The sequence below is a fragment of the Stegodyphus dumicola genome, chromosome 5 (genome assembly GCF_044657685.1).
Source record: "Stegodyphus dumicola isolate Sdum_Otavi_A_Nest chromosome 5, ASM4465768v1".
Classification (NCBI taxonomy): Eukaryota; Metazoa; Arthropoda; class Arachnida; order Araneae; family Eresidae; genus Stegodyphus; species Stegodyphus dumicola.
The window spans coordinates 139,433,107-139,452,514 of NC_140772.1; the positions used below are offsets into that span (position 1 = coordinate 139,433,107).

At 30.3% G+C, this 19,408-nt stretch overlaps 1 protein-coding gene across 1 annotated transcript in view; it reads right to left on the bottom strand.

Annotated features, from left to right (window-relative positions):
- Positions 1 to 1,213: 1,213 nt before the first annotated feature.
- The window catches only part of LOC118183877 (UTP--glucose-1-phosphate uridylyltransferase-like), a 106,333-nt gene continuing 88,138 nt past the window's right edge, over positions 1,214 to 19,408 (bottom strand). Inside the window, exons 13-15 of the mRNA XM_035353486.2 lie at positions 14,866 to 15,032; positions 10,243 to 10,347; positions 1,214 to 1,466 (exon numbers count right to left, since the gene is read on the bottom strand). Of these exons, the coding sequence (XP_035209377.1) occupies positions 1,359 to 1,466; positions 10,243 to 10,347; positions 14,866 to 15,032 (380 nt within the window). The 3' untranslated portion in view covers positions 1,214 to 1,358. The remainder of the gene's footprint in view (positions 1,467 to 10,242; positions 10,348 to 14,865; positions 15,033 to 19,408) is intronic.

Sequence of the window (19,408 nt, forward strand, 5' to 3'; positions counted from 1 at the left end):
GTTTTTATTTTCAGAACTGGCAATACTGAATTTAAATTTTAATTCACAGTTCTCCTATGCAGATTAATTCATTCAGAAGTTCATATGCATGCAATTCATGTAGAATAATTCATTCTTAAGAAATTCAGGTGGTCATGAGATTATTTTCAAAGTTATTGAACCATAGTGACTCTTATAGCATGCTTCAGTTTTTATAGCATACCTCTAAATAGTATATGTATCATAGGCCAAGAACTACAGCACTAAAATGTATGACTATGAAATGCGTAATGATAAATTCTGCTGAATAATTAATAATAAATGTTGATGGAACCTTCTTTCTACCAAACAGATGAATTCATATGTATGCAGTGATTATGCTTTTTAACCTAATTTTTAATTTTAAAGATACAAGACTAGAATCTTTCTTGATAATACCTTTTAAAAGTTTAATTTTTCAACTAATAGAAAAAAGTATTGACTCTTAATGCATAATTTCATATTATTATAAAAGAATGCTTTGACAAATTATTTCCCACTTTCTGATCAACTGGAAAATGGATGGCCGTATAGTTAATCATTAGTTACAGAATATTTTTAATCAATACCTTCAAATAGAAAGAGTAGAAAAAATAAATATTTCTTGCTATAAAACTACATAATATCCTAAAAGTGCAATATGTTAATAACTATAAATAGAGTAACTGGTGTAAAATTCATTTGTATATATTATACAAATATTCTTAGCTATGTTACGTAAATGTGTTGTACCATTTCAAAGAAATAATGTTTCCACTTTCCATCTTCCATCTTTTCAATTTCTCAGACTAATTCTCAATGTATGTTCACATGTGATAATTTATATCCTAGTAAATGTTTGACCTAAATCCTAAAAAAAGGGTTTCTATGACGGTTTGTTATTTGTAATAAGATCAAATATTCTTTCTCAAAATTTCATGTATGATGAATTTTACTGTGTGATATATCTACAATAACATATCCCCATTCATAAATACTTACAATTAGTTTCATACAAGAATAATTCATTTAGAAAACACTCAGTATTCAGAATATTCAGATATAGCAATAAATGCATAATTACTTGATTATTAATATTTCATTTTTGTTTGTAAAATCAACTGGAAATCAAACAACAGGAAGACATGCAATTACAGATGTATCAAGAATCATGTAGTGACAATGACTGAATTTGTGTAAAAAAATAAGTACAATGGAAAGACAAGCCATCATTTACTACATTTTAAAATTGATTAACTTAACTATGTAAAATAAATAATAAAATTGATTGGCACACAAACTACATAAAATACTTTTGATTTCTTTTTGCACTGAAACATTTCTAATTGCCGTGGCACTAATTAATGATCCAGGATTCTCAAATTTCCAGAGACTATCTTATTTTCTAGTATAGAACCAGGTGGAATATCAATTCTGTCTCCATGATTTGCTATGATAATTACAGTTCCCTGCAACAACAGAAAAAATAATAATTCTTATTGGAAAAAGGGAATAAATGTTTTCAGATATGTCTTATAAAGTTTTTAAGATGAGAAAATGCCTATTTTATGCAAGAAATAGGGTATAATTATATTTTAATAACAAAGGTAACTGTAATATAACTTTTCAGATTCCATCTTAACACCTCTATCTTAGCAGCATGAAATGCACAATTGAAAATTTGAAAATTCTCTCTCTCTCTCCTTTTAAAAAAGAAAGAAATATTTCCTTGCAACATATATATGATGTACAAAGTAGGGAAATGGGGAACTGAAATTGAAAATTATAGTACATTTATTATCCATAGATGTTACATTATGTGTTTTGGCAACTGTTACTTACTAGTTGATAATCAGTAAGCTAAAAGAGATATTATAGCTTATTGTTATTATAACATGCAGGCTGACAACATTTCCTGTTTACACAAACTATGATTTTCTTTAAATGCAATTTTCACTACACACACACACACACATACACACACACAAAAAAAAAAAAAAAAAAAAAAATTCCAAATTTCCAAATTTAAAAAAAAAAAAAAAAAAAAAAATTTAAAAAAAAAAAAAAACTGTTTTTTGGTCTTATAGTTGCTGCACCATTGGAGAGGCAAAAGAACTCCTACAGAAGAAGCTTATTGCCCTCTGAACAACAAAGGTAAAAATTCAACCAAAGTGTAAAATATATCCCTATTTGTCAATCCAACCTTAACTTAGGTTTAGATGAGAAATCTAAACATCATAAATTTTTAAATATCCCTAATTTGTTTGAAAGTTCATTTATACAGATAACAACTTTTAAAGTCCTCTCAAAAGATGTATTTTTTTACTAGCAGGTCTTCTTTTCCAGGCTGAAAAATTCTGCCCATGGATTATGAAAGAAAACTCACTTTAGAAGAAGTAACAGGTCTTCTGGCCAGCCTATCTATAATTACCAGTATTACTTCTCTAAATCCGTAAAAGTACATAAGGAGTCAGGGTATTCTGAGTAAAACGCTGTATAACTAGGGAAGATGTGAACCTGAGTTCACGAGATACTAATAGAAAGTAATCATAAGAGCTTCTTCCAGTAATGTGATCAATGCAAAAACCTTTTCAAATGACCAGACAGAATTTATGGCAACTGAATTTCACTTTAAATATTAGATTTGTTTGAGCCCTTACAGTTCATTTGAGTAGACTTTGCTTAAAGATATAGATATAAAGAGTTTTTAAATTATTCATCTGATAATGTTCAATGCCCAGTCAGAAGTTGTATGACAGACTGTGGACACTATCACATCATGGCACCCTTCCTTCAAAATAGAGAAGAGATTCCAGGATTCTGGCATCAGATCAAAGAATTTATTATTCATAAATGTTACTATTTTATCGGGGTTTACAAAGGTGAAAAACATCTGATTTTGTTGCTCAGAAATACTCCTAAATATTTAACTGCCCTATTTGTATTAATATGGTAGTCATGAATCAGAACTGGATTAAAGAATTGTAGTTTCAGTATTTTTAGTTTGCCTATTATTACTGACACAATTTTTTCATGTTGCAGGTAGATTTCTTCTTTGCACCACGTTTACAACAGAAAAAAAAACGTGTTTAGTTTGTTTTAATTCTTACTTTTCCTTCAATTATGAGCAATATATAATCAGTATAAACTTGTACATCTATACTGCTGCTGAAGTATGAAATTTTATTACAACTATAGGGTTGGCAACTAAGTAATTGCAGATTTTTTTTAGAAAATCAAAGACAATTTTTTCATGGAACTAAATAACTTTATTCTGTAATGTATAGCCCATTTTGATCAATGACCTTTTGCCATCTTTCAGGCAGCATCATAATCCCACATTCATAAAACTTGAGGTTTTTATTAGCAAAAAACTGAATCTACGATTTGACATCATCATTATTGAAATTTTTACCATTCAAGGAGTTTTGTAAAGATCGAAACAAAAATTAATCAGATGGTGCAAGATCAGGATTATATGGTGGATGTGGCAAAATATCCCAACCAAGCTCCGATAATTTTTTTCCGAGTGACCAAAGATGTGTGTGGTTTTGCATTGTCATGATGGAATACAACACCTTTTCGATTTGTCAATTCGGGCCGCTTTTCTTCAACTGCATTGTTTAATTTTGTTAGTTGTTCAATGTAGACATCAGAATTGATCTTTCGGTTGGGTGGTAAGAGTTCAAAGTAGACAATTCCTTTGTAATTCCACCAAACTGGTAACAAAACCTTCCTTTGATGAATATCAGCTTTTGATGTTGTTTGAGTTGGTTCACCTGGCCTGCACCATGATCTTTTCCGCTTGATATTGTTGTAAACAACCCATTTTTCATCGCGAGTTATCAGTTGTTTTAAAAATGGATCATTTTCATTACATTTCTTTAGCAAATTGCAGCTGTTAATGCGTTGCGTTAAATGCGTTTCTTTCAGTTCATGAGGAACCCATGTATCGAGTTTTTGAACATAGCCAAGTTGTTTTAAGCGATTTTCAATGCATGTATGTGAAGCTTCTCTGCAATCTCACGTGTTGTACTGTGACGATCCGAATTGATTATTGCTTTGATTAGGTTGTCATCAACTTCAAATGGATGACCAGAGCGTTTTTCATCTTTGAGTGAAAAATCACCAGAACAAAATTTGGCAAAACAATTTTGACACTGCCGTTCTTTTAAGGCCACATAACTTTTTATGAGCTTGCGATGCGTTTTCCCCTTTGCAGAAATAAAAAAGCAAAATATGATGAAAATGTTCCTTTGATTTTCCATTTTTCAACGAACGCCAAACAAAAACTACGCAACCGATCAAAAAACGTTTTTTACTGATTGACAGCTGAATTGCCAACTATCAAATAACAAAATGTGTTTTACATTTGTACTACGTCTGCAACCCTAAGAATTCAACTGAAGCCATCTATGAGTGAAATCCGCAATTACTTAGTTGACAACCCAATATATTTGTAACAATATTCTATAAGGTTAGATCTATGCAGAAACACTACAGGCAGTCTCTGAGACTTTTATACTCATTTTGGAGTCAGTTATCAGCTATAAAGTTCTATTGGTGAGGTAAGGGAAATAATTTTAAAGATACTCATGTCCACTCCCAGGTTTATAAAAGTACTTATAATATCTGCCATCATATGTTGCAAATGTCTTACTAAATGTGAAGCAAAATGATTTCTCTCATCTCCCTAAGTTCTGACCAGAGGTAGTATTATACACAGCATTTTCAATTGCATGGTCTACTGATTTGCTCATCTGGAAGTTACATGGGATTCTGTGTAACAATTGCTTTTGTCAGATTACATATTACTCTTCCACAAATTAATCTTTGAGAAGTTAAACAAAGCATCAAACAAACTGGGTAGAAGGAGGTAAGATCATTAATACCCTTATTATCAGGAGAAGATAACAATAACTTAAAATACGTAGGCTATTCAGAAAGTAAGGAACATTTCTGTCTGACGTCGCTAGGTGCGCGGCGATCACATATATTTAGGAGTCTACATGCTCTGCATCTCAGTCGGTGTCCAGCCATCACAACGGGAACATTTCCATGCTGCCTGTTTTATTGATATTCAAATTTAAAATGTGCGCTGCAATTGAAAATCCCGCCAGTTGTGAGGTGCGGTCTGTGGTACGGTTTTTGTTGGCAAAAAACCTAAAACCTATGGAAATTTATTGGCAACTGAGTGAAGTGTACGGAAACAACGTAATGAATGAAAGTTCAATTTGGAAATAGTGCATTCAGTTTAAAAATGGCCGAACTAACGTTCATGATGAAGAGAAGAGTGGACGCCCTAGCAATGTGACTGACGAACTGTTTGCTAAAGTTTATGAAAAGATTCGTTAAAACCGCCATTTCACAATAACGGAGCTTTCACCTAGTTTTCCACAAGTTCCATGGACTTTGTTGTTTGAAATTGTCACACAAAAGCAAGGCCGCCGCAAATTTTGTGGAAGATGGGTGACGAAATTGCTTACAGACCACCATAAAGGTCAGCGAATGGGGACAGCTTTGACATTTCTGGAGGCCTATGACAGACATAGTTATTCATTACTGGATCGAATTGTAACTGGTGACGAGACGTGGGTAAGACACGTGAATTGCGAGACAAAATTACAGCCCATGCAGTGGGGGCACACATGTTCCCCCAAAAGACCAAGAAAATGTTTGCAAACCTTGTCATCAAAGAAGATTATGGTGACTGTGTTTTGGGATAGGCAAGGTGTGCTTCCGATTGATTTTCTCGAACGTGGTGCCACAATAAACTCTGAGCAGTACTGTCAAACTATGCGCAACCTTAGAGCAGTTCAGAACAAGCACCGAGGAAAGTTGACGTCCAAAATTTTGTTTTTGCACGACAAACCGCACTCATGAACTCCTTAATTCATTCAAATGGGAGGTTTTTCCTCATCCGCCCTATAGTCCCGATCTTGAACCTAGTAATTTTCACTTATTTCCAAGAATGAAAAACTGGCTAGCAACGCAGCGCTTTGACAACGACAAGGAGCTGCGGGTGCGCGTCACTGAGTGGCTGAGATTGTAAGTGGCAGAATTCTATGACGAAGGAATTTCAAAGCTTGTCCACCGCTATGATAAGTGCCTCAATTAGTTTGGTGACTATGTAGAAAAGTAGAATTTTAGTCGCTCTTTCTGATGAATATAATTTTTTTTCTTGTACTTTGTTTCTTTTTAACTCTAAAACATTCCTTACTTTCTGAATACTCCTCGTAACTTTTTTATTTTAGTCAGAAATAGAACACAAAAGGGACAATCTGTGTTACAGATGAACCATCACTATTGCTAGATTAAATTAATCAATAACAGATAAATTCAGACAAGGGTGACATAGTCTAAGATAACATATTTAGTAGAATATGAAATAAGCTGCTCAGTTAATTTATTGGTGCATAAGTTTAAAGCATCAGATAGTGAGAATGCCAAAGCTGAAATATTACTTTTAAACAGAGCTAGCGAAAAACTAACAGCAAGCATGAGTGCCAGAAACTCTTTCCTTTTAAGATTCAAAACCCTCAACTTAAATACAGACAAAGCAAATTTGCATTCTGGTGAAGACTATGGAAAGAAACTATAGTAAAGTTCAAAATCCTAATAACTGGTTAGCTAACATAAGATATGTTACAAACTATTCGGAAAGCTGAGTATTTTCTCAGAAATTACTGTATGAAACTGGGAGTAACAACGACAAATTTCTTCTATTATTATGTTACTGATTCTACTGAAACAAGGAGCTTTACTTCCTAGAAGATTATGAATAATCCTTGTTACCTCCAAGAGGAAAATGTGTACTTTGAAATTTGTTATGAGTGTTTCAATTATTGAGTGTCTGATTATGAGCTTTCTTGTGTATTCAATCTTTGTGTGCCATCAATTAGAAAAGCTCTATTCAGTAAGAATACAAACATGGAGATAGAACAAGGCATGACTGTGCATTTACCTGCTGTGGGAGTTCTGGGTTTAAAATAGAAGTTATGTCCCATCTTGAATGCAAAGCTACATTTTGTTACAATTTTGGGACAAAATTCCTTTTGAGGTGAATATTTAGTTGTAATAATTTCTTTTGATGCTCAACTCTGATTTCTTCAAGTGTAATATGTGGATCCTTATAAAGTTATATAAAGAATGGAAAATGTAATACTTAAGAAAAGACAGATCTGGTGTAAAAGCAATTTTACTCCTAATTGAGGTTCTTGTATTTCACTGTCAAACTTTAACATTTTTTTGGCTACTAGCTAGGAAATCCCTCCATGACCAATGACAATATCCAATGACCAGTGACAATAATGTTGTATTGGCATTAGTCGTGACCACACTTTTCCCTCTTAAATGGTTGTGGGAGGTAGCATTTTTCTATCCAGGACACAGAGATAAGAATAAAAGGAGGGGCCAATTCTGCACTATGACTGAAGCAGTGCTTCTAAGCTTTGGTCTCCAGATAGGGTGTTTATTGCTCACAACCAGAGCATCCTTGACAGCGCTTTGATCGTATTTCCACACAAATCGAAATCGAATTAATGTCTTCCACATAAAAGAAACATTCATTGTCAGATAATGCAATCTGCATTTTTTAGTGGCATTTATGCAAAAATCACATCCTTGGTTATTTTTCGATAATTTGCTACTGCAATTTTGATTATGAGTTTGTTTTATAAAATTCTAAGCTATTAGACTACAATAATATAGACTTTAGCAAAAACGGTATGCATAAAGAATGAAAAATACCTTAAGGTACCTTTAAAATATCAAAATATTGCAAAAATATAACACACTTTAAACTTCAACTTCCTTATAATTATGTGGTATAAGCATGAAAATTTGTATAATTCTTTCCCTTGACAGAGTATTCACTACTTTTACTTTCTGTTCCAAATATCAAAATTTTTCATCCATATAATATTGTAACATGTACTTTTTTAAAAATTTTTGGGGAGATGCTTAATAGTTGCTCCTTTTAAACACTTTTATATAAAAGAAAAAAAAATCACTTTGGGTTTACTTGTCTTAAAACTGAAATTTCCATGAAATCCTGTAATTCAGAGGAAGTACCATGTGCGGTCAAAATGATGTGACCAGGTGAACGTGTCACATCAAGAAAGCATGAATGCATGCAAATTTTATTCAATTTACATTTATACATATTTCTTATGTAAAAAATTCTGATATATGATATAGTCAAAAGTCTTTAATCCGGACTTGTCGGGACTTCGACGATTCCGGTTTATCAGTTTTTCCGGATTATAGATGATCAGTTTAAATCTGTTTAAATTAAGATGGCATGCAGAAATTACAAAAATTAAAAATATGAAACCATAATTTATGAAAAAAAGAGCAATTTTGATCTAAAAGGTATCAAAATTTACAAAAAAAATTAATATTTATTTTTTTACTTTATTAAAAATTTTTTTCAACGCACGCATGCGTAAAGCATACATTACGCATAGTCGAAATTAGAAAATTGCAACCAGAAAACTATTTGATGTGTATTCGTGATATTTATAATGACGAGGAATTTGATTTAAATCATATCAAAGACGAAGTACAATGAGATGAAATACTACATTTAGTAAGGAATTATAAGCCGAATAAAATAAAAACATCTGCCCTGAAGAAAAGGATAGTGCTGACAGATCAATTTCCAGTTCATTGCGCGCCGCGACGTTCGGAATGGTTAGAGAAACAAAGGATATGCTTTTATCCATTTTTTGCAGTAATTCCACTTTTTGTTTGATGAACATCAAAACATGCTTTTGCTTTGTAGATCCTTTGGCAGTTCCAGAATCAAAAATTCTTTTTGACATAATCGAAAGTTCAAGCTTACTTTTTATAAAATTGCTCTAACAGTCTGCAAAAAATAATAAGCCGGATCCAATTAGAAGATTAAGGAACAACGCAATCTGCAACATTAACTGAAATAGATAATTAGATAATTTTAGCTTAGCTTATATTGTCTGTTATATATTAAACGTGCATGCGTAAACTTATTATGTTGCGTAAAGGTATATACGTTTATGCATGCGCAGAAAGTTTGTAGCTTTGAGGTCCGGATTATGGAAGTCTAGATTAAAGACTTTTAAATGTATTGTAAATTACTTTACTCGAAAAATAGTGAGTGCACAGAAATTAAAGATTTGCCCCTGCCTAAAATGAAAAATATTAAAAATATATGGATATTTATACATATCCTTGAAAAAACCATGTATTTGCCTTTAGCAAAATATGTAAATATTTATTAAATTACTTATAAATGTATTTGGAAATGAAGGATTTATTCATTCGTGAACTCCAGTGTATGTTACTGTGAAGAAATCTAGTTATTAAATACATCTAAATTTATGATGATTGTAAATATTATCTTACCTTAACATTTAACTGCATTTAACACTTCTTACCTTAACATTTAACTGTGAACTTAAATTAAAATTCTGTTAACAAATGTGGTTATAAAACTGTTTAATTAATCTGTTAAAAGGTGTTGTAAAGCAATGAGAGCATATTTAAGTAGTAAAAAAAGAATTTTTACAATATGTATTGTTGAAATTAAAGGTTAAAAAAATTGAAAAGTATTAAAAGAATTATTTCCTTACATTTTATAATAACTCAATTACGAGTTTTAAATAATATTTTAAAAAGAAACACCTTTTTTTACTTCCTTTCAAAAATATTCACAGAAACTTGTGTACATGTAAATCAGCAGTAATATTTAATGGATTTCACTATTAAAATAAGAAGGTGCTTGAATTTGAAATGAATCAAACAGAGCATTAATTATAAAGTGATTCTGATTTTTAATTTAAAGAATACTTCTGAAGCTAAAAAATCATCTCATATTTGGGAAAGTCTAAAAACACATTAATTACATAAAAATGCAAAATTCTAATTAATTTACTTCATACATTCATTATTTTTTTTAAATAAAAATGGATTTGCAGCTCTTGGAAAATCCAGCTGTGTCTCTCGAACATTCTTTAAATCTACCATGCATCTTCTATCATAGTGCAGTTCGGCCATCCTTGATATACCATATTAATATTCTTATTTACTTACATATTTTTATGTTTTGATTTAATTCTTTAATTAATAGCATTAATAAAATTTTAACATTTTTCACTATTTATATACTAATTCTTCAAATATTTTGATATCAGAAACCATAACTGAAAGAAAAGTTATATATACATATGTTTTTTATGAAATACTATAAGAAAATTCTTACAGTACCTTCAAGGATACATCTTTCCCAAATGTAACATCTCCTGAAACAGTTAAATGATCCAATTCTAGCATATCTGGAATGCTAGCAAACCTCCTTAAAAATTCTCGAACCTAGAGAAAAATAATGACATGAGAAATAAATGAATAAAAATAATGACATGAGAAATAAATGAATAAAAATATAGGTACATAAAAATAGGTATGTGTTAATGGAGATGAACTGGTTAACTTTGGCAATAATTTGATAGCATTTCTTTATTTCAGGTGGAAAATATTTAATAATTACTTCTAAAATAGTTTTAATTTTTTTTTTTTTTTTTTTAAACCCTGAACTATAACTTTCTGCCACCACATGAACTTTGCTAAATACAAATACAGGTGGTGCCTTGCTGTTGTGAAACATCATACACTCTTCAACTGTATCATACAAAACTTCATTTCATGCAAATTGGAACAGCGATGGTTATTTAACAATATATTACATTTTTGTTGAAACTGCATCAACTTAATTGTTTGGCAGATCCCACAGACCCATGATTGAACAATAAACTCCAAAAAAAAATCTAAAACAGGGGCTTATTGGCAACATCATAGAGTTGCAATTATTTTGTGTTATGCTGCCAAAGTTGCAACTATGTCTTCTTTTCTTGGTAAATTTTGGCTTTTTTGCTGTTAACACCATAAGCACTGAAAACTTTATATATTATAAAACATTATTTTACATGCTGTTTTATAAATTTAAATAAATGTAAACTTTGAAAATTCTTTAAACACAAAAAGGTATATCTTTAAAATAACAGATCATCATTCAGCATAACATAACTATATAATTTTAAAAGTTAAAATGAAGAAAACTCATCTAGATTTACTCATTCAGTAACTTATGATAATTGTATCAAACCAATTTCTGTCATTAAATTTTTGCTTTGCTATTCTATGGGAAGGAGAACCTTTCAATTCTTTTGAGCTACTCTTTTGATATGATTTAATCTAAAAATATTAATAAATTAATCTAAAAAATTATTATTTTTTTTTATTTAATAACTTAAAGAATAATTTCCAGATCATTTACTGAAATACTCTATACTTTATCTATGAATAAAAGCATTACCAATAACAGTTAATTGAATCATATATGAATGAAATTTTCAAGGAATTAAAGACAGTGAAGCGTATTTAGAAGACATGTTACAAAAATTTAACCTGTAATTATAAAATCAGACTCCAAGATCAATTAATTTTTGCAAAAAAAGTAAAATTTTTAAATATATATTTATATTTTTATAATATTTATATATAATCACTTAACATGTTCAATTGGAATGGCTTCAGTGTAACAACACTAGTTTGCTAGTTTGTCCTAAGTTGATACCCTGTTGACTGGCATCAATTTAGGACATCATTCTGCTCTTCTTTCTATTCTATTCATCAGCTCTTCTTTCAATTTAATACTTAGCCATATTTCTATAATGTACTCAGTTCAGGTTAACTAGGACCCATTTGGAACTGCAACATTTTCCTCCAATTAAAGTCTGAATTATCAGAAGTTTTGTGGCATTATATTTGAGTTTCACTACAAAGTTTTTATTTATTTTGTCATGAGGTTCACTTATTCCAGAATTTATGTAGATTTAAATGGCAAGCAGTTCTATTGTAAAACTAGAAGAATAGTGTATAAGTGGTAATGAGAGTATTCAGGCTAACACTGTTTGCTGTGAAATTTCTATTTTGACATATAACTGCTGTCTCACGTTAGACTGAATGTTGCAAAATAGATAGAATTTTGAGCCACTGTAAAGTTCTTAAGGTGAATTCTGTAGCCTCTGTTTAGAATTAGATATAATACTAATTAGAACAGTATTAAAGAAAGCTTGTGTTCTCAGCCAGTTCCAGCTGACTGGTACATTATGTTGTATTAATTTTAGTCAACCCTCACAAGTGGCGAAATAGAATAAATTTAAACTACATCTGTGCTTGTTTTCTTTAAGGTTTTAGTTATTCTAGTGGTAATAACTCATCCACAGAATCTATGTAATACCTAATTTAACTTGAACTAACTGAGATTAATTAAATCCCAGATAAGAGTCACAGTTTGATTTTTAAAAATAAAATAAAAGCTTATTTAAAAAAAATTAAACTATAATTTGTTCACTGAAAAATGTTATAAAGAAAAGCAAAATATAGCATTTAATGTCGATATTTTTCACATTAAATTATTTTTACTTTCTTGCCTATTCAGTACTCTAATATGCATAACAGCATTTCCAAATATAAGATGGTTACACATAAAATACTTAATCTAGACCAGGGATAGGCAGATACTATTAACAGTAGCTCAAAAAACCTTTTTCAGTGCATCATGCCGGAAGAGCTGTAAGGATCTTTTGTGATGTCTGCTGCTGTTTGCAGGATATGGTAAGGGGGAGGCAGGATTCAGTAAGTTTATTGTTTGCAAAACATGGTACGGGAAAGCCTCTCCCCAGTAGAAATTTTAGAAGAATACAATTACAGTTAAAACAATTACAAATACACAAAACACAGGATCTGTTCCTATGAGTCATCAAATAACTGGCATGTTTATTGCTTCATTTTCAAATAAAAATTCAGTGGAAAAACGTTCTTTCCCTAAGCTCCTTTTCTAATCAGTCGTCTTTTATCTAAATATTCATATGTCACTGTTCAATTTCTAAATTAATGCTGCAAGCAATGATAGAATAATATTCCTTGCTGAATGTTTTCTAGCATTTCTAAGATTCTCAAATTAGGCTGATCACTAGTATGTCACATATACATATGCGAAAATAGACTGTAACAGTAGATGCACACTTATGCTGCTGATTTCAGCAGTTTACATACAAAATCGGGTTGGAAAGTGATGAAAAGATTTCAGAATGGGCCAAATTCACAAGATTTCATAATCGGCCAGATTAAGCAATTAAAGGGCCGCACTTGACCATGGGCTAACTTTTGCCCACCCCTGATCTACAGCTGTTAAGTTTATGACTATGTATCCTTAGGTTGCCAATAGATGGCAGTAGTGTTTGTAAAAAGAAACTGTGATGTCATAATTATGTATCAGTTCGTCTTTGGTGTTTGTCAATAAACGTTGTGTGGAATAACACTCTCTGTTTATTATTTTACATTCGATCCAGTCTGATTATTAAAGACTTACATATACAGTAAAAAGTCGTTAATCCGGACTCGTCGGGACTTCGGCGATTCCGGATTATCGATTTTTCCGGATTATAGATCATCAGTTTAAATCTCGTAAGATAGCATGCAGAAATTCTAAAATTAAAAATATGAAACTGTAATTTATGAAATAAAGAACAATTATGATATAAAGGTATCAAAATTTACAAAAAAAAAAAAAAAAAAGCTTAATATTTATTTGTTTACTTTATTAAACATTTCTTTCAGTGTAAGTTGTTTAAGTTGCTTCGTTTTATGTGATTATACTTTCTCTTTAATTCTATAAGCAGACATAATTTCTTGTTCAGTTACAAAATTCCGCTGTTCAAGTTCCGTTAATTGCTGTGCCGAGAATATCGACTAACTTGTCAATCGAAATTTTTTCGTTTTCACTAACCTCTCTGTCACATTCTTCATGTCTTTATCCATTTTTTGCAGCAATTCCACTTTTTGTTTGATGGACATCGAAACATACTTTCGTTTTGTACGATCCTTTGGGAGCTCCAGAATCGGAAATTCTATTCGACATAATCGAAAGTTCAAGTTTACTTTTATAGTATTGCTCTTACAATCTGCAAAAAATAATAAGCCGGATCCAATTCAAAGATTAAGGAACAACGCAATCATAAACATTAACTGAAATAGATAATTAGATAATTTTAGCTTATACCAGCCGTTATACATAAAACGCGCACGCGAAAACGTATTCTGCACTTGCGCACACGCATATGCGCAGTCGTAAAAGGTCTTGCGTGCAAGCGTAAATGCCTATGCGCATGTGTCGACGCGGCACATGCGCAGAAAGTTTTTAGCTTTGAGGTCCGGATTATAGATCATTTCGGATTATGGGTGTCCGAATTAACGACTTTTGACTGTATTTTGTTTAACAGCCTTTAATATAACAGTTTTGAAATAATATTTGACACTTAATTTAAGGATTTAATTTGTGTTACAAATATGTTTCATGTTAATGTTTTAAATACAGTTTTTTGTGCTAGTTAAAGAGAAAATTACTTATGTTAATACTTTATTATCAAAGAATGTAATTAATTATCATTTTAATTGGTTGAACATATGTAAGGGCCATACAAAAAGTAATGCAAATATTGGCTTACTTTGTTATCAACTGACACAAATCATCAAAATTTCATGTGCTGTTGAAGTAACTCCTTTATAGAAAAACATTCTTCATTACATATGGTGAATTCATGCCACCAGTGAAATGAATTCTGGAATCCTCTTTAAAAGAACTCAGATGTGCATTTGTTAACCTCTCATTATGTGATTTTTTTATAATGCTGCTTTTCCCTTTCTTAAACATCATCTATCTGTTCATGTATAGCTCTGAACGTATATTTAATGAATAGATTGAATGGTAGCTATTCATTAAATATATGTGAGAAAATAACCTTATTTTAAGAAAATGAATATACTTACTTTAGCAAAATGATTATCTCCTAGTTTGACTAGAGGAACGGTTGGAAATGCTCTCAAAGAACTCATTACTAATGATCCATTTTGCATAGTATACAAGTTACTTTTAACCAGAAGAAGGTCAGATGTCTTTTTCACAGGTAGAAAACGACTACGTGGAACATTTATACCTAAAATGAATTTTTTTTTATTATTTATTTTACTTAAACTCTTTGTTATTCAAAGGAAAGTAAAATAAATACACTTCAAACTACATCTAATAATATAGCCAAAAAGAATACACAACTACAAAAATGATACTTTTCTATGAGAAAATGGTCATATCTGAACCATAAAATGCAGTTATATAATACATTACATTTTACTAATGGACTAGAAAGTAAGTTCAAGTAACAAAACTGAACTGAATAATAATAATAAAATTTCATAATCCTTTAAATTGCTAGAATCAAAAGGATAATGAAAAGCAAATCTGACCATAGCTCAAGTGTTGAAATATTCTATATTTACGAAAATGGTCAATAAAGTGCTTTAAAAACTTTGACTATGCTTCATTCCAACCGCAATGCATAAGAAAATAATTAAGGTATTTCTTTCACTAAGACTTAAATTTAATAAAGAATTTATAAATAACTAAAATATTTCTACATGCAGTCACACAGTCTTTGCTATACCTGGCAAATTTTGTAAAATCATCAAGCAATTAAGATTTTAACTCTTAATATTCATTATGACTGAAGGTTTCAGTTCTTTGAAAGTGAACAATAAGAATGTCTTCCACAAATGATGCAATAAAACTGTTTCAATTTTAAAAAGTATCAACTTCCGATTTCATAGCACCAACTTTAAAATGTGAATAACTGAGAGGTTTATTTTTGTGATATAACTTCAAAAGAACTCCAAACTGACAAATAGACTTAAAGCGACTTTATACCACTATACTATTAAATTAAAACATAATTCTCATATAAAATTTATTAACTTAACATGTAACATCTTTCTTTACATTTTACTTTAAGCTAATTTCCTTTGATTATGCAATTTTCCTTAAATTTTTTATTGATAATAACCCAAGTAGGAAAGAAAAGCTTTTATTTCTCAAAATGCTTTTAAACATAATAAAAATAAAATTATTAATCAATGTGCACATAATAATCTATGTAAACTTAGCAGTGCACAAGTTAAAGATTTAAAGAAAAATTCATTTAATTTAGCTATTAATTATTATTAAATATTAACAAAATGTTCTTCAGATCTCTATGATGGAAAAAAGACATTAGTTCGAACAAAATTAACTTGAAAAATGAAGCTGAAAATCATTCAGAAAAAATTAAACTTAATGCAGATTTAATTTTTGCTAAGAAATGGTAATGTCACTTCCGAAACGTTTTTAAGAACTTGTTAACAATGTTTTCTTCATAGCCTTTCTTTCTCTTTTGATCTTTAATAATCAATAATCCAATACTGTATTTGAAAGAGAAGGTTTAAATTCAGATAAATTAAAAACCAGGAAACATGGAAATTTATTGACTGACGAGGAGATGCTATCAAAAACTTCTGATAAGATTGAGGCATTTGACAACATAGTTTACCGGGGTAATAAATACCAAAGATGGCATCCATGGTTAAATTAAAATCATTGTTAAATGCAGTTAAGGAAAAAAAATAAACAATTTTATAATTAAATGAAAAATACTGTTAACTATTTACCTGCATTTTCATGCAGTTTAATATAAGGAATAAATTAGTGTGGTAATGAAAATTAAATCATAAACAAAAAGAACACACAGAAAACAATATGATCAGAAATGAAGAAACTATATTTATAAATGGCATTAAAGAAGAATATTTACAAAAGCATTCGAACAATGTTACTTAGTTCAAACTTGAGTTAACACATTAAGCACCATATCAGTAGTAGGTCACTGATTCAGACCATCTGCCACTGTTGACACATGATAAATAATTTTAAAAATAATACTTTTATATCAAATTCTACATAAATCTCTGGCTGCTAACATATCAGTCAGATCAGGTATTTTAGGCTGAATGGAAAGGAAGATAAAACAAGTTTAGCATTTAAAATGTTAAAACATCTGGTATTCTTGTTTTTTGACAGTTTCTTTTTCTTTAAAATCAATAATATTGTGAAGCACCATCCAGTCATTTGGCAAAACAACTGTTTTGCTCTTCCAAGGAATCAAAAGTAGCCTGGTAAATCCACTCCCAGTTGCTACAGTGACAATTTCAAGTCAAATGCAGTAATAGCATCTGCTATCACATTCACAGTATTCTGTGCATACTACCAGTCCAGAACTATTTTCATTGATATATCTATGCAGAGGCTTTTAGTAACAAGGCTTATACTTTCAAATAGGGTTGAACCAAATGAAAATCTTATTGTTTTTAAAAAATGTTGGCTATAGGAAAAAAGTATTTACCATTTCAAGTGTTCTTCTCAGTCTTGCCCCAGTTGCACATGTCTTCTCAACTGCTTTTATTACTTTTAATTACTTTTACTCCTGTCATTACTTCATTCTTGTTGGTATTTGTTAAATTCATTACTTTCATTTGTCCTTATTTTTGATAAGTCTTGATAACTGTAAATTTTAAAAAAATGCCCATACAGCTTTAAAAAGGATTATCATTAAAATCTTAAGCACATCATATTGTGTACATTGTTGCAGAATTTCACTGTTCTGAAGCTTTGGTGAAAGTTTTAATAGATCCTCCTTTATAAGCTTTGGAAAGAGCTCTTCAATGGACTGGAGTATTTCAATTCGCAATTTAAAAAAAAAAGAATGAATTTCATTTACAAGTGGGGGGAAAAAAGCTTTTAAAGTACACCTATAAAAAGCCCAGTGATCCAAAACTGTGAATATTTTTAATATTGACAAATTTATTATATGACAAATTATACCTGGCTTTTTTTTAAATCACAGGGGGAAGTGTTATCCCTAAGAAAAATAAACATATGCTAAAAAACGAATTAAATAATATATGGAAAAAGGACATTCTATATTAAGTTCTAGATTCAATTAATTTTCCACTCAATGAAATTTTTAATTAATTTTGAAGCTATATTCTAAATTCCTTTCTTCATCAGTGACTGTGCATCAAAGAAATAGCTGAATTACTTTAAAAACCTAAATTTTGTTACTTTTTGAAAATTTGTCTAAAATACTTATTTAGTGATTTTTCTTTAAAAGCATACATAATATTGATAAATTGAAAATCAAATACAAAAATTAAGGTATAAGTAATTTAAACTTTTGTTGAACTACTGACCCACCTCCCCATTTTCCAATTACTGTAGCAGCTTTTAATTTTGAATTTGAGTGCCTACCAAAAAAAAAATATTTTAAAAAAGTATTTATTGAGAGTATGATAAATAAACATTTTTACTTTCAAAATGATTTTATATGCTCAATTATGAGATTTTTTACTATTATGATACAAATAAAAAGTAATGAAACAGAGGAAATTAAGCATTCAGAGTTTTGATTTAAAGAACTGTATATAAAAACAATGTTAAAAAGAGTAGTTTATTTTAAAAATAAAATAAAATAAAGTTTTAAAAAAATCTGATGAGGAAACCACATGACTTCCTTGTACGACCTATTAAATTAAACACACTTTTTTGCTGCACTTCAGTTAAACTTATTTCCTTATATTATTCTAACTTAATTAACTGATTCCTCAAGGCAAGTTGAAAATGACATCCAAAATTACAAATTTTGAAATTAAATATTCTGAACAATTTTGGTCATATGGGAATCAAACTTCTTGTATTTTTATTCATAACAAGTATAAAACTTTCCCAAATATAAGTATAGGAGCCAGGAGACTTCATTAAAATCTAGTTTTCATTATTTGTCCAAAATTTTTTTTAACTTGAAATTTCCAAAAAAGGAATACTTTTTAAAACACTTTTGTTATTGGAAGCACATATCTACAACCAACAATTACAAAAATAAATGCTGAGTAAGGAATTTTACATTTTTTGTTCGTTACATTTTTCAAATCTTTTTTTTAGTTATGTAAGACACACACATATGTACACTTGGACATCAGATAGCATCTGACCCCACCTTCCTAACTCTCACTGGCCACAACAGCATATCTTATTTAGCTTTGGTCCATGTAAGTCTTACACAGAGGTCTATTCTCAAATTAGAAGATGCAGTGAAACGTTGTGGGCATCACATTCTCTTTTTGGAAATCAGTCTGAAAGAAGGTAACACCCTTGTCTCTCACTTACAAAGATGAAACTTTAAGAAAAAGGACTGGACAAAATACAACCAAATCTTAAATGCAGATCTTCTACCAAGCATAATGAGTGACAATCCAGAGCAGTCGGCAGAAAAATTTATAAAAAGGATCATCAAAGCCAGCCAAAAGTGTGTGGACATGGGCTTTGTAAGACAGAAAAAGCCACAAATGGAAGTCTTTAACAGCAAAACTCTGATCAACCCAGCCAAAGTAACCATGTCTTCATGCAAATGTTATGCCTCTGTTAGCTCTCTGAAAGTCAGCATGGAGGATC